The 16,407-nt window shown below is 42.8% G+C and overlaps 1 protein-coding gene across 6 annotated transcripts in view; it reads right to left on the reverse strand.

Moving 5' to 3' along the window:
* Window positions 1–8,848, reverse strand: part of LOC126285410 (protein spaetzle 5) — a 310,585-nt gene extending 301,737 nt beyond the window's left edge. The window contains exon 1 of one of the 6 annotated variants that reach the window (XM_049984767.1): window positions 8,580–8,848. In XM_049984767.1, coding sequence (XP_049840724.1) covers window positions 8,580–8,609 — 30 coding nt within the window. In that variant the 5' untranslated portion in view covers window positions 8,610–8,848. The remainder of the gene's footprint in view (window positions 1–8,579) is intronic. The other 5 variants (XM_049984769.1, XM_049984766.1, XM_049984770.1 and 2 more) reach the window with 5 other exon arrangements.
* Window positions 8,849–16,407: the final 7,559 nt, after the last annotated feature.

Here is a 16,407-nt window from a genome sequence, read left to right on the forward strand (position 1 = left end):
TTTAGTACCTACGCCTATATTACACAAGCCACTATCCTCTGTATTTAATTAATTAATTTATTTTTTTGCGAATTCGCGGGAACGACTGCTGGAATCTCTTCGCGTGAACTCGAATGTCTGTGATTCTACCTTCATAGTCTTTTCTCGAGTTATCCGTAGGAAGGAGAAATATATTGGCTAACTCTACTAGGTGGAAACGTACGATCACGAAATTTTAACAATAAAGTGCACAATGATACAGAACGCCTCTCTTGTAGCGTCTGCCACTGGGGTCGACTGAGCACCTCGGTGACGCTTGCGCGCTTTCTGAATGAACATGCGACGAAACACCCTGCTCTTCTTTCCATCTTCCCTATATTTTCTCTCAATCCTATCCGCTGTAGATCCGAGACTAATGACCAATATTCGGATATTTATCGATGGTTTTGTAAACTACCTCCTTCGAAGATGGACTACACTTCCTGAGGAGTCTTCCAATGCGTGTCCACCTGACACCTGCCCTACTTGCGTTTAGTTTTACTTCGTCGTTCCACGTTACATCGCTGTGTACGCATACTCCCAGATATTTGATTGATGTGGCTCCTTCCAGCGATTGTCCCACAATAGTGTAATGTTCCGATGATGGATCTTTCTGCCTATTTATGCGGAAAACATTCCATATATATATATATAAAATGTGTGTGCATGCGGCAGCATGCGCACCTAATATGTTCCCGAAAGCTGGACATGGCAACGGGATTTTCCGGCGCTCATATCTCGGGTTTTATTGTCGACAAAATGGTAAGGTCAAGTATTTTGGATAGACCTTGAACTGGAGACCATTTGCATACCCAACAGAAGGATCGTCTTCGTGTCAATACCTTTCAGTACAGGGTTGAAGTATGAATATTACACATTTCCTCCTGTTTAGGCAGGGGGAGAAAATCGGTTGGTTCTTTTTCCATTTAATGTGGTCTACGGTGGGCTGCATGAGACTTATGGAGGCACCATTAGTTCGTGGGCGGTTCCTCGAAGATCCTCACTATATTTATCAGCGCACCAAAACCCAATAGATGTTGAAGAACCTTGAACATTTTATTGTTATCTTTATTCCTTTCCGAGATACAGAGGTTCAAAGTTAACCACTTCTACACATAAAATTCCGTATGAGGCGAAATCTAATTAATAAATAACCGCAGCAAATTGCTCAAATGTTAACGGTGTATTCTCTGGGCATGTATCTGGAAGACCGTCACTTCCTTTTCAAAAACCTTTAGCCGTTACCGAGAAACACCTCAAAAACTTGTTTTTTGTTGGATTCCAAAAACCCAGCTGCGGATTCCGAGACGGCTATGCACAGAAAATGGCTCTAATTTTTCCGATATATTGCTAAGATCTCGATCACGAAAATCTTTGAAAATTTTCTTGATATCTTTATCCGTTTCCGAATTACAGTGGTGCGGAGATACCATACTTGTACATGTAAAAACACACAAAAAACCCGATGTGAAGCGGAAAGTGACGTAGCACGGAGACGTATGCTGTGAAGAGTCTCTCCTCTATCATCTTAGAACGCCATGTTGTAGTACTGAAGCACATACAGATTATTATTATTATTATTATTATTATTACCATTTTGCTGGTACAATCCGGTCTGAGTTGTAAATTAGTTTTGCGTTGCTTCAGTTTCACATAAGTAAACTATATAAATTTTCCTGGCCAATACATTTATTTTCAAATGACCTCATCCTATCCTCCATAGCATCTTCAAAAGTTTTCCCAAAAATTTTGGCATGCGAACATATTCGCGGTTTTTTATGCTGAAGGAGAAGAGGACAGTGGCAGTGACAGTGACAAAGAGTCGGAATAGTAATAAATGCTGAAGACAGCAGACAGTGGTTATATTATAGAAAGAGTGAAGGAGACGGTAGCTGTGTGTGTGTGTGTGTGTGTGTGTGTGTGTGTGTGTGTGTGTGTGTGTGCGAGAGAGAGAGAGAGAGAGAGAGAGAGAGAGAGAGAGAGAGGGGGGGGGGGGGGGCGGGCAGTGGCAGTGGAGCATAGTAGACAATGACAGAACAGTGCAAAGGAGACAGTATCAGGCATAAAAAATAAAGAGAAAGAGAAAGTGGATGACTTTAGTAGTAGGACAGAACGAAGGGGGCTGTGGCCGTGACACAGAAAAAATGACAGACACAAAGAGACAATGACAATGAGCTGGGCTGAATGAGTGAGTGAGTGAGAATGGGCAACTGGGAGTGGATAAATGTGAGCCATTTACAGCGATGGACTAGTTGGTATGAATGAGTTACAGTGAGGGGACCTTGTGGGAGACTAAGGTGAATTGCATAGTTCGGGTTCGATTCCCGGCGGGGTCAGGAATTTTCTATGCCTCGTGATGGCTGGGTGTTGTGTGATGTCCTTAGGTTAGTTAGGTTTAAGTAGTTCTAAGTTCTAGGGGACTGATGACCATAGATGTTAAGTCCCATAGTGCTCAGAGCCATTTGTACCATTTGCATAGTTAGAAAAGCACGAATTTGTGGAATGCCAAAATTTTTGAGGAAATTTTTAGAGGTACTGAGGAAGCATGGGGCAGCTGGTATCCCACTTTTCTGTCAGTCTTTTGAAGAAATAGGGACATATTCGCATTTTTGGTGCTCCGACAGGAGCATCTTTCCGCTGGTATATCTTGTACGCTGTGAAAAGCGTTAGTCCAAAACATTGTCTCTGGGGTAAGCATGAAGTTACTTTCAAGTCTGAAGTCAAGAATTTCAGCGTTCACCGAAATTAATATGGGATCCCTTCCTAGCTTAGACATTAGGAACGCTGTTGCCCGTTAAACACACGTTTGGTATTCACTTTTATCTTGTACTACCGTCTGCAAGAAGTTTGTCGATGAGGACACCGACTCCAGCTTTCTTTGTTACGTGGCACAGTCATTTGCTCGTATTCGAGTATCACTCACTTTCGTATCAAAACGTACGTAATATTTATTATACTGAATGTGATAAGAATTTGCAGCTTGAGACACCATCAATAGTAGTTGGAAACTACTGGTAATAAACGGAATGTAGCAAGAAACTGGAAAACGTGGTAAAGAGAAAAATAAACTTTTTATAGCGTAATGATGCTATACAATAGGACATCAGATTACAGTCTACAACTGTCAATACAGTTGTCTCGGATTTACTACAACCGGTTACACAGATATGCACAAAATTTTCTTAATTTTTAATAGAATTAAGGGAATACGTGTATCAACGTCCAGTACGTTAAATCTATCTTAATACAGACGGTAGTTGTGGTCTTTCTGTTTTGCTTGGGATTTTCCCTTTCAATGTAGCAACAATTAAAATCCTTCGCCATCTGTTGACTATGTTATGTGTTACAGCGTCAGGTTTCCCTCAGAAGAAAGTGAGTACCGGTGTCCTACTGTTTTCTGTTGGGGTGCACAGATAGCAGTTATGATTTGTGGACTTTGTATCCAACTAAGAACCGACATTTTAATGCAGTGCAAGTTGCAAGACCGGAGTTAGATCAGAAAAGAATGGACTTTAGTCGTGTTACTGCAGACGCCAATGCTTCTCCTTGTGTTATCCATAGGTTGTGGACACACCCAGGGAGGCAGGTAAGCACACAAGGCGAGTTGGACAAGGTTGCCGACGCGTTACAACCCCACGTGAAGAGTGCTAATTGGCCATCTCTGCTTTGCGGTGTCGTACAGTTACCGCGAGAGCACTGAAACACTATCTCAGAAGGACCGCGAGAGCCGCTGTGTCCGATCAGACTGTAAGGAACAGGTTACGAGAAAGGACCGTGCTATCTGAACCTCCGCTTGATACAACGACTAGCAGCTTGTCGTTAGTTCTCCCGTTCCCATGTCAACTGGCAACCTCGTCACTGCCAGATGAGTCCAGATGTCCTCTTAGCAAGGCATTTTGTCCATGATCCTTTACCGCCAGGCAGCACATCAAAAAAATACTGCTGGACCACGGGGTGTCTGCTGCATACGATGGGGGCTCTAAATTCCTTCACATGTCGGGGCCTATTTGGCAGACGTCAGCAGGGATGAATTGCGAAGCTTGGACATTAAAGTAATGGAATGCCGGCGGTCCGTTCCGACCTAACCCCGTCGGGCCTATGTGGGACATGCTTCACAGACGTGTTTCTGGTCGTCGCGTTCCACCACAGTCTCTCCGAGAACTCTCATTGAACGACTGAGACAGATATCACAGGGTGACCTCTGTAGACTTAAACCGAGTGTGCTGCATAGGTGTCAAATAGTGATAAACGCTCACGGAGGGCATATTCCTTATGGAAGCTCTCAAAGTCCATTGAAAAGCACCCAGCATGGCGAGATTAATGATTATTTCCACTTTGTTTTCGTCGCCTATTTGATATTTCAGTTCTTTTTATGCAAAAGATCGAAGGTGTAATGATGTTTTGATGTGTACTTCATTTGTAAAAAGATTAATGTCTAATCTGATAACACAACTAGTCCCCAATTATTGACCAGTGAAGTATGTTAGTAAAATGGTTCAAATGACTAAGGACTGTGGCTTAGAACTACCTAAACCTAACTAACCTAAGAACATCACATACATCCATGCCCGAGGCAGGATTCGAACCTGCGAGCGTAGCAGCAGCGCGGTTCCGGACTGAGGTGCCTAGAACCACTAGGCCACAGCGGCCGGCAGGAGTATATTAGACACCCAAAGTCGTGTTCCCCTATTTTTTTTTTTAACAGTGTACTTTCAACTTATGCTATTGTTGCCGAGTTAAGTTTGGGATTAGCCTCTCACACACTGACAAATGGTAGTTTTCTGTCATAGGACTTCGTAGTGTAGGACACGTGTCGATTGCTTCTTGTAACACGCTATGCGTCATCACTTGCAAACAGTTTTCTTTTCATTTCTTATGTGGCACCGTAATTTTTGCTAGGTAGCAACCTCCGCGAGAAGTTCATTTCTCTCCAAAAGGGCGTTAGACAAACGAAACTGTCACACGCACCGCTTAGTAATAATAGATTAATGCAATTTTATAGCAAGGTACTGCTGCTCCAAAAATAATGTTTAAAGCAAAAATAATCTTGTGTTCATAGTCTGAGACCAGAGTTATTTTGTAATTTCACGATACGAAAGTGCTGTTTTTTACTCAACTATTCTTACGGCTGTACATGATTCCCAACCTTCACATTTTGTGAACAACATTCAAAACAGGCACTGTACTGCTTTGCATAAGGGAATTATAGGAATTCGTTTGCAAGTAAGAAGTCAGTTAACAGCTCAAGATGAAAGAAAGGAAAAGCACGGGGCAGTTTTCGTAACATACAGCGTCGTGACTTACGAAGATGTAACAGTAGACGAAGAAATTTTCTGAGTATTACGGTTACGTTCACTTACAGACGGCTACGCCAACAGGAATTCTCTTGCTATTTTAGCTCCTATAGCTAAGACTGTGGTCTCACGACACAGGTAATGGTGGAGACACTGAAGCGGTCTTCTTTCAGTGAGGCTAAAAAGTCTGAATTCTCGAAGTAGTGTTAATAGTTCCATATATCGTGATATTCTGTACCTTACTCGCTCACTTCTGGCAAAGCGTTGATGGCAACAGTGGGACTATCTACTACAGTGTCTTATCCCCCAACACAGCAGGTTTAGTGTTGCTTGAGCCACAAGGAATGTACCGAGGCAAGCCTAATACGATTCTCATCGGTCAGTTAATGATTCATTCGATAAGCTGCGGCTAGTAACGCGATAACTCAGCAGTGTTGGGACATAAGCAACCGGCGACAGCGCGTCACGACTGAAACGACGTAATTTGGAAACTGCCCGCCGGCTTCCAGCCGGAGTAAATGGTGCGGAAGATATCAGATCGTTCCGAGCTGGGAGCATGCCCGCTGAGTGCTGAATGATCTGAAACGCTCGATTGTAGACTGGGTGCGCCACGTGCTGTGTGAAAGTCACTGGCAAAACCCCAGACCCCCTAAAACGGTTTTCATCGACTCTTACGCCTTCCATTGTTTCTCCTATTGACTGTAATTTAGGTGCAAAGAACAGCCCGTAAACGACCTAGCCTGTCTAACGTCTGTCACTCGCTTATCAGTAGCCCCCACCCACTTCATTGCCACTGATTTTAGCATATAATGTTTAGTTGGACGAGTGTTGAATGTGGAAAATTACTCGAAGGAAAAGAAAAACCAACTTTGTGAATGCTGCTAATGCGGTAATCTAGCCTGCCAATCTTAGCCAAATTATGATCCACATCACGAACAGCGAATAATCCGAACACTCTAATTACGTGGAAAACGAGACCTACACAGAAATCCACTTTCGCTGCCACCACTCAAGATTGTTAATGAAATCTGTAATAATTTAAGTGATATATGATTAATTTTGTTTACAGTGTGTTTGTAACTAAACTGGAACTAATGCTTTTGTAGATGTATTTATACACATCATTCCGTTTAACTTACATTCTACTGGTCTAACATTTTAACAAGCATTGCTGTAGGCACTTTTTTGGCTGCAGGTGAAATTAGAATGGATCTTAAAATCTCAAATATTAAGAAAAAATCGTGTACAAGAAAATCAGCATCATAATTTGTGGTAAATATGTTTTTCACACACGTTTACAAACAGGAAGAGCAGACAGGCAGAAGAGTGACCAAATTAGACAATTTTTTGACACTGTTCGATAAGGTGAGGTTAATGATACACTCTACGGACGTGTTTTCAAGAATAAAGTTATGAGTAGTGTCCAAAAGCAACGGAATCTTGGAAAATGGCAGACGCATAAAGTAGCAGTGTTTTGTTAACAGACAGTATGTGGAAATCACATACGAGGGCTGGAATTTTAATAGTGGCAACTATTTATTTAAGGCTCATACAAAATAGATAGGCGTTTCAAAGTTTTACCGACTTTCAGAGTAGTCACCAGCATTGTGTATAATCCGTTGCCAACGATGTAGAAGTTGTAGGATACTCTTAGCAGTGCCAGTTTTGTTGACAGTTGGAGCGGCGCGGTCTGTTTCCTGACGAATTTGTAGCAGTTATGAAGCGAATGCCGTGAAGTGTTTCCTTCAGTTTAGATATCGAGTTGAACTTTGCAGGACTTAAGTCAGGGGAGCGCAGTAGATGGTATGGCACTTAACAGCCCCATCAGTAAAACAAATCAGTAACAGCTTGCACTGTACGTGCATGAGCATTGTCCTACAAAATGATGGTCAGGTCCTCTCTCTAAGCTGGTCGTAGCTCGTGTTCCAAAAATGAACAGCTTAGAAACAGAAGTGATGACACTTTCTGCAGGACCTGACCATCATTTTGCACATCAATCCTCAAGCACGTACAGTGCAAGCTGTTACTGATTTGTTTGACTGATGGGACTGTTAAGTGCTATCCCATCTACTGCACTCCACTGACTTAAGCCCTCGTAGATTCCACTCTATTTCTAAACTGAAGGAAACACTTCACGGCATTCGCTTCAGATCTGCTACAAATTCGTCGGGCAATAGACCGCACTGTTCGAGCTGTCAACACAACTGGCACTCTCAAGAGTATCCTACGACTTCCAAATCGCTGGCAACGGGTTATAGACAATGCTGGTGACTACTTTGAAACACGTATCTATTATGTACGAGCTGCAAATCAATAGTTGCCACTATAAGTTCCGACCCTTGTACTTGTCGTTTAGTGTAGCAGCAGATTTACTCGATGTCGATAATTACAGTCACTGACGGTAAGGCTTATATAGTCAGATAAGTGTTCTACAGTTTAATAACTTTACCGGTGTTTTGACCACACTTTTTTATTATTTCACGAAAAAATGCAAATTGGAGATGAATATTTTGGTAAGTCGTAGAAAGTTTCTTGTTGTGGTATCGTCGTTGTCAAGAGCTGGTGACAATGTCGATAAAAATCGTTTAGGGACAACAAGCAATGGCGAAAGTGCACGACTGCCTAGATTCGCTACAATTAGAGGATCGACCACAACATTTACAACGACCTGTTGATCCATGGCAGACAGCGAACGCGAAAGCAGATTGCCGTGCAGTTAAAAATTATGCTTAGAAACGAATGCACAGAGTTCAGTACGTAGATCATGAAGCATCAGTTGGTCCAATACGCTATTTATTTAATCTATAGAATTTACAATTAAATAAATAGCACATTTGGACACCCGGTGCATCATAAGCTCCTGAATGGCGTGGTACAGCTGCACTACGGCTTGACAACAAATAATGTGCTGGTTATTTCAGGACACCTTTACATTCAGTAGGCCACAATAATCTTTGACATCCATTGCTTATAAGACGCTAGAAGAAAAATGCCAGATGTCGCTTTCATTTTAAACACGTGAGACGAGTTGTTAAATGACGTTTGCGTAGTGACTGGTTCAAAGCCTTTAAATTCTGTGATGAGCTGCGACATTAAGAAAAGCTACAATGAGTTACTGAGCGAACTGATAACCTACGGTTTTGGCTCAAGTTTAATTAGGATGCGTAATTGCATTGGCAATGCGTCACGAGCTTGTGAGATAGCGTAAGGCAGGCGGTGACGCGATCGAGTTGTAACAGAGAGCAGTTGGACGGCGCAGGTACTCACGGTGGCGAGGTGTCCCGCGGAGGTCGGCATGGCTGCGCTGCACTACCCACACTTTCACCGCTGCGCCGGGGCGGGCACTGGCGCGCGGCTCGCGCCGTGGCGCTTATATTTTAAAATCGCGCTTTCGGCTCGGCTCGGCGCCGCTCGGCCGAGCGCGGCTCGCCTGCACGCGACCGCCTGCGCCTGCACACACGACGCTGCGCCGGCCTGCGGAGTGGGGACACTCCCCCCTTCTCAGCCACTACCTGTCGCGCGGCGCTAATAGCTTTGCCGCACTGTGCTGCTCCTCGTACCGCAAGTGCAAACATACTCATACGGACGAAAGTGTTGTAGTCGTCAGTACGAAGCCTAAGCTCTCCACTTTAGTCTGTCCTGCCTAACTACTGCAACCTACGTCCACTTGAGCCTGTCTTCTGTAATCTACTTCATCATTGTCAGTCTTACTTAACAAAGACGATGCAAAAAGTAGTGTTGAATAATTTTAAACAATGTTGATGGAGAGAAAATAGAAATGTCTGTCGTGAAATCGCGAAATGAATCCCACAGGGTGCAAGACTGGGTCCATCTCCACGTTAGTCTGTCCTACATCTACGTCTACATTTATATTCCGCAAGCCACCCAACGGTGTGTGGCGGAGGACACTGTATGTGCCACTGTCATTACCTCTCTTCCCTATTCCAGTCGCGTATGGTTCGCGGGAACAACGAGTGCCGGAAAGCCTCCGTGCGCGCTCGAATCTCTAATTGTACATTCGTGATCTCCTCGGGAGGTATAAGTAGTGGGAAGCAATATATTCGATACCTCATCCAGAAACGCACAATCTCGAAACCTGAGAAGCAAGCTAAATCGCGATGCAGAGCGCCTCTCTTGCAGAGTCTGCCACTTGAGTTTGCTGAACATCTCCGTAACAGTACCACGCTTACCAAATAACCCTGTGTTGAAACGCGCGGCTCTTCTTTGAATCTTCTCTATATTTTCTGTCAATCCGGCTTGGTGCAGATCCCACACTGATGAGCAATACTCAAGTATAGGTCGAACGAGTGTTTTGTAAGCCATCTCCTTTGTTGATGGACTACATTTTCTAAGGACTCTCCCAATGAATCTCAACCTGGCACCCGCCTTACCAACAATTAATTTTATATGATCATTCCACTTCGAATCGTTCCGTACGCATACTCCCAGATATTTTAAAGAAGTAACTGCTGCTAGTGTTAGTTCTGCTATCATATAACCATACGATAAAGGATCCCTCTTTCTATGTATTCTATGTATTCGGCGTGTCTCATTCCAGACGAGTGTGGTAGAGCAGAGATGGTGTACACGTATGTGGAGACAATGTTGAACAGTGTTTGACCGACCTTGTGTAACTGTGGAAGTCTCATTTCTGTCTAACTACTGCAACCTATTTCCATCTGAACCTGTCTCCTGATATCTATTTCATCATTGTCAGTCATACTTAACAAAATCGATGCAAAAAGAAGTATTGAGTAATTTAACAATGTTGATGGAGAGGAAATATAAATAGGTGTCGTGAAATCGCGAAGCGAGTCCCACAGGGTTCAAGACTGGCTCCACTCCTATTCCTTACACAGGGCATTCCATTTATTTCAATCACCCTAAATAACTTTTTGTCCAGAAGCGACGTGTATTTATTTACTCAGTATCATGCCCATAGGATTCTATAAATTTACAGTTTCGGACAAGGAAACAAGAAATTTATACATACATACACACTTTTAAAGTTAAATTGTGGGCTGGGTGTTGTGTTGTCCTCGTCATCATTTCATCCTCACCACCGGCACGCAAGTCGTCCAGTGTGGCGTCGACTGAAATAAGACTTGCTCTCGACGGTCGAAGTTCCCCGGATGGGGCCTCCCGGCCAACCCCTTTCTCTGCCCCGACTAGAACTGCTGTCTGTCCACCATGGAAAAGATACCAACCGACTGATAGGGTTGCTGTCCACGTGGTGTTGATGCCCCAAGCAGACCATTGTGACATCTGGCTAACAGTACCACACCACACCAGTTTCTCAAGACACTCACTTCTGGTTGTGTCAAGAATTCACTTGTTAGTCTCTGGGCAGAAACTGACAACACCTTGACACAATCAGTCCACTACTACTGCGCCAGTCTGACACCTAGTGATGCACCACATGTGCACCACAGAAAATGATACTGGTTTCAGTTGGTGCAGCTAACTGACCACTTCACCGAGCATCCATTTTAGCCTCTCGGCCAAGGTAGCACTCCCAGTAATCATGAGGCTGCAGTGTCCAACCCCTCATATCTGTAGCGTCACACTCCACTCAAAATGTCTCTGGAAGTGAAGAAAGCAACAGTGTTGTCCGACATGGCACATTCTCCCACCCAAAAATTTTTGCCTGTTCCGCTTCCAGCAGATGAGACAAGAAGTCTGCACTAAATCAGGTTGAAAATAGCAAGGCAATCACATTCATGGATGGCTACTGCATGCCATGCTTTCATATCACATTACACAATCAGGCACCTTAAAAGCTCTCATTATACAATTAGTCACATTAACCAAGGCATTATACAGTCATATACATTATTATATTAAAAGTGTTAGTCCCTGGTCTTGCCTTCACAGTCTAGCCACACAAAACGGCAACACTTTCTGTTATGCCAACAATAAATAACACACAACCAGAACCTTGCAACTAGCCATGATTACTGCGCTACTATGCTCGTAAGAAACCCTGTCCAAACATATACCTAGTGGGGTTGCTCTGCCTATCCCACATGGAAAACACAGTTACTCCTCCCAAATACATACCACTATGCTAGTCCACCACACATGGTACAAACCTGATCTCCTTGACAACAACAGACAACACAACATCGCGGCAAAAGCACATACTGCTTGGCTCAAGACAGTGGTCCATACATTTGGCCTTAGTTGAATGACTCAACTTCCAGAAAACAGAAAATGCAGCATAAGTCCCCCTGAAGCATGACGAACTGGAAAAGAGAACTAATTGAGCCCTAACAATGTCCCACCATCAACTGCACTGCCTCAACTATGATGTGATGAACCTGTTGGGATTGCTCTGATACCGCATTAGCAACGGGTAGCCCATGAACAGCCAGCATCCACGACAGCTACTCCTGTGCAGCCACGTCAAACCCAGCATGAATCTGGCTATCTTGACTGAAACGGCAGACAAAAAAGCAAGGCACAACTACTATCGGACCACGCCCACACCAACACAATGCATAACTACATTCTGCTACCGATTACAGCGTGGGATTTAGGCTGAGAATTGTGCTAACATGTAGCTCAGTTAAAAAATTATTTTATTAGCATCAACAGAATATAAATACACCTTCACTGAAACAAAATATTTCTATAGTCCATGCAGATCGTTAAGTAGAGCTGCACACAATCAACACAAAAATGTCTTGCAATAAGTAAAAGAATAAAATTCAATTTTATCCTAATATACATAATTGGGTAACAATTTTAACAATTTACATCGCCATGACCAGTCATCATATCTAAGACAAGTTCAGAAGAAAACCGTAAGATGCCAAAACAATTTTTGACTTAACTAGGATAATAGCACACTACTATACAGGGCGTTACAAAAAGGTATGGCCAAACTTTCACGAATCATTCCTCACACACAAATAAAGAAAAGATGTTAGGTGGACATGTGTCCGGAAACGCTTAATTTTCTTGTTAGAGCTCATTTTAGTTTCGTCAGTATGTACTGTACTTCCTCGATTCACCGCCAGTTGGCCCAATTGAAGGAAGGTAATGTTGACTTCGGTGCTTGTGTTGACATGCGACTCGTTGCTCTACAGTACTGTGAACGTTTGGGCAGGCATTGTTGGTGATGTCTTGATTGGGCCCCATGTTCTTCCACCTACGCTCAATGGAGCACGTTATCATGATTTCATACGGGATACTCTACCTGTGCTGCTAGAACATGTGCCTTTACAAGTACGACACAACATGTGGTTCATGCACGATGAAGCTCCTGCACATTTCATTCGAAGTGTTCGTACGCTTCTGAACAACAGATTCGGTGACCGATGGATTGGTAGAGACGGACCAATTCCATGGCCTCCACTCTCTCCTGACCTCAACCCTCTTGACTTTCATTTATGGGGGCATTTGAAAGCTCTTGTCTACGCAATCCCGGTATCAAATGTAGAGACTCTTCGCGCTCGTGTTGTGGACGGCTGTGATACAACACGCCATTCTCCAGGGTTGCATCAGCGCATCAGGGATTCCATGCGACGGAGGGTGGATACATGTATCCTCGCTAACGGAGTACATTTTGAACATTTCCTGCAACAAAGTGTTTGAAGTCACGCTGGTACGTTCTGTTGTTGTGTGTTTCCTTTCCATGATTCATGTGGTTTGAAGAAAAGTAATAAAATGAGCTCTAACATGGTAAGTAAGCGTTTCCGGACCCATGTTCACATAACATATTTTCTTTCTTTGTGTGTGAGGAATGTTTCCTGAAAGTTAGGCCCTACCTTTTTGTAACACCTTGTATATTGGTCTACTCCTATTACTATCACCAGACAGATACCACAACAAGCTACATGCAACGATCTACTAAACTACCTACACATATATCTTAATAAATTCTCATACAACACCACAGTTGATGACTCACATAGAACAAGTACCAAGTTGAATTCACTGTAGTGGTGCTCTTGACGTAGGTAAACAATATATCTTAGGAGAATAAGTTAATCATGCTCACTTCATGTAAGAACTGCTATTGCTCACAATGCAACCACTTGCACTCCTTCGTGCCGTCAATAAACAACCACAACCTGTCACGTGACACCCATGAACATCTGTGCAGAATTTGTGTAACAGACACACCCAATGCACCACTCAAATACTATACTGTATCCATCGTTCGGTCACCAGCGTGCAATGTCAGCTGCAGCAGCTTTCAGGTAGTGCTCCTCTTGACACGCAGAAGCCCCTTTCTCTGCCTCGACTGAGATCAGTCTTCATCTACCCGGGAAAAGACATGAACCACTCCACCATGCTGTTGTGTTCCCACAGCAGCCACACGCAAAGCAGACAGTAGTGACGTCTGGCTGACAATCAATAACACAGCACTCCAATTTCTTGATGCCGTTACTCTTGGCTCTGCCAAGGACTCACTTGTTTTTCTACCTGCAGCGACACACAACACCTTCAAGCCCAGTCCACACTTCAACTGCTGCGATACACTGCAGGCTTACTGCTTCCACTGCAGCGACGGCGCTGACCTCCAGAAGACGCTACTGGTTTCACTTGTTGCAGCTGACTGACTATTATGCCTACTATCCTTCCCCAGACCTGGGTGGGAAACTTTTAACTATGGCTGCTGTCAGTTCAGCCACAGTGGCGCTCCCGGCACGCCCACGCAGCCTGCTATCTCGCAGCTCCAACGTGACTCTCCACCCGAAATGATCCTCTGGAGGCAGGAAAACCAACCGTGCCGTTCGACTTTGCACTGAATACTTTCAGATATAACGATGGCATTGTAATGAGAAAGGCTCATAGCTCTGAAAATCACAGGGCTCTTTTCCCATTTTTACGATAGCAATTACTTGTTTTTTCCCCATATTTTTGAATAATGGTCCGTTTTAAGCGGTTTCTATGGAATCCTACAAATATCTCCGTGCTGTTGGTCCGAATTTCTCCATCTGTTATATTCGTTCGTCGTGTAATTCAACTGCTTTCTTATTATTACATTGTTGTATAGCTTTTTCAGCTCTTTATCGCAAAATATTGTTGAGAGCTTACTCGTTCCTAGATGTTCTTACCCCTGAATCTTATGCCCAATTTGTCTGTTTTACCATTTTCGCTAAGTCCAGGGATGTAATTTGTATGGCATTCTCGTGGAATAGATTTGTGAGATGACTCCCGAATGGCTGTTACATAATTATCATATGCATCAGGACGAGGAATTATTTTCAATAAAAGGCATTGTTTTCACACACAAATGAACAAAAAATAAAAACTTTTCTATATGTGAGTGCTGCTAGTGTCACGTCACGGCGTATATTATTTTCTACAGACTGCCGACCAGATCTGCAATCTAGCTGCGTCGCCCACCAATACTCAGCTTTTCTGAACTCTACTGTCTGCCAGCGCGCATCAGTCCCATGGGGTATCATCAGTAACAAGACGCCAATGCAGGAACTTGACACTGCGTTCAGACATAGGTTTTATTGATACTGACACACCGTTGTTTCTAATTTTTGATCTGATGACGACAGCAGCGGAAACTAAGTTATAAATATAGACATACATTAAGGGAATTCATGGTTTTATTCACAAAATGCACGAAGTGTTCAGACCGTTCACAACTCTATTATGTTTTAAATATTTCTGTCAGTTGTTTTCATTATATACTTCTTAATCACTACGTTGGCGACACACACTTTTCCCTGTTACAAATTTCTGTTTGACGTTTTCTTCAACAAGTGATAAGTAACGAAGCTGTAAGTTTTGAAGGACATATTGCCCCAGGATCTAATCATGCAGAAATGCTTCGTAGGTGTCACTTTGATTACATAAAGGTAACCACCTAACTTCTGTGGTTGTACACAACGAAGAGCAATTCCTAATGGAGTCAGCTTCCTGCTCCAATTCGTAGGATGTGTTAGCTAGTTAAAAAGTGACACTGGCTGCAAGAGCCAGAAATGCAAGTCACTTCATCTGTACACAACTACTTCAAATTACGTTCGCAACAACGTCTTTACTCTAATTTATTGATATTATCCATTTCATAGTTATCAGAACTTGGTTTAAGAGTCATGAAAGAAGGTTGTATACTTGAAAGAGACCTGGGCAAACAGGAATATTTCAGACTGATTATATAATGGTGATAAAAATATTTAGAAACCAGATTTTAAGGGGACACGCCCCTGAACGGGCTGCATTTTTAGCATTATCTTCACCCTCATAGTGCAGTTGATGAGTAAATGAGTGATAGCTCAAAATTCTTACACACAATTAGGGTCATTAGTCAGACCATTTCCCAAAACAATCATTGAGATATTTATTATATTTTGGTACTGACAACAATATTTATAATAGTATAAAAAACGGAGCACTATTTCACTGCGGTACTATTTTCTTTGGAACCACTGAGTGCACAGCTTGGAAAAAGAGAATACAGACAAAATTCACGTAAGTGTTTTATGACTCCAATTTCCTTCCCTAATGCTGATCTGTGAAAAATACAAATAATTTATTTAACTACTACAGAAATAGCTCAAGTATCACCGACGTCATCATCATGCTATAAACTTTTCAGGAGGTAGTAGGCAAGGGAAAGGAGGTCATTCTAAACACCTGTACCAATTTTTGTGAGTTTAACTTCAAACATTTAGGAGAAAAGTGTACTTGAATGGTGAAAATCCAAGTTTTCGGTATATCGCAAAAGAAGATTTATAGATTTAATAACTTACCACTATGCTCGTGTAGAACATTCCAGCTGCATACTCCAGTTGTCCTCCTGTTTCCTTATCCTCCATACTCTTCATTCTTTTCTTTATCCTTGACTCCTTGGTATCAGCTTCTGCAGCTGTCTCTGCTTCGGTTACCCGCAGCTTATCAATAGAAGTTAGATCTGAAGTCCTATTCCTTCCCGTCTGGATGTTCAATTTCTTCATAACACTGATCCTTGAAATTGCACCCTCATTGAATGTAATTATTGCATCCATTACACCAATTTTCAGCACTGACAGCCCAACAAATCCAGTTTTGGGTATTTTATCCCATATAAAGCTTTTGGATCTTTTATTCTGCACCTAAAATCTTCCCCTTTTAGACACAAACCATG

The sequence above is a fragment of the Schistocerca gregaria genome, chromosome 8 (genome assembly GCF_023897955.1).
Source record: "Schistocerca gregaria isolate iqSchGreg1 chromosome 8, iqSchGreg1.2, whole genome shotgun sequence".
In the NCBI taxonomy this organism is placed as follows: Eukaryota; Metazoa; Arthropoda; class Insecta; order Orthoptera; family Acrididae; genus Schistocerca; species Schistocerca gregaria.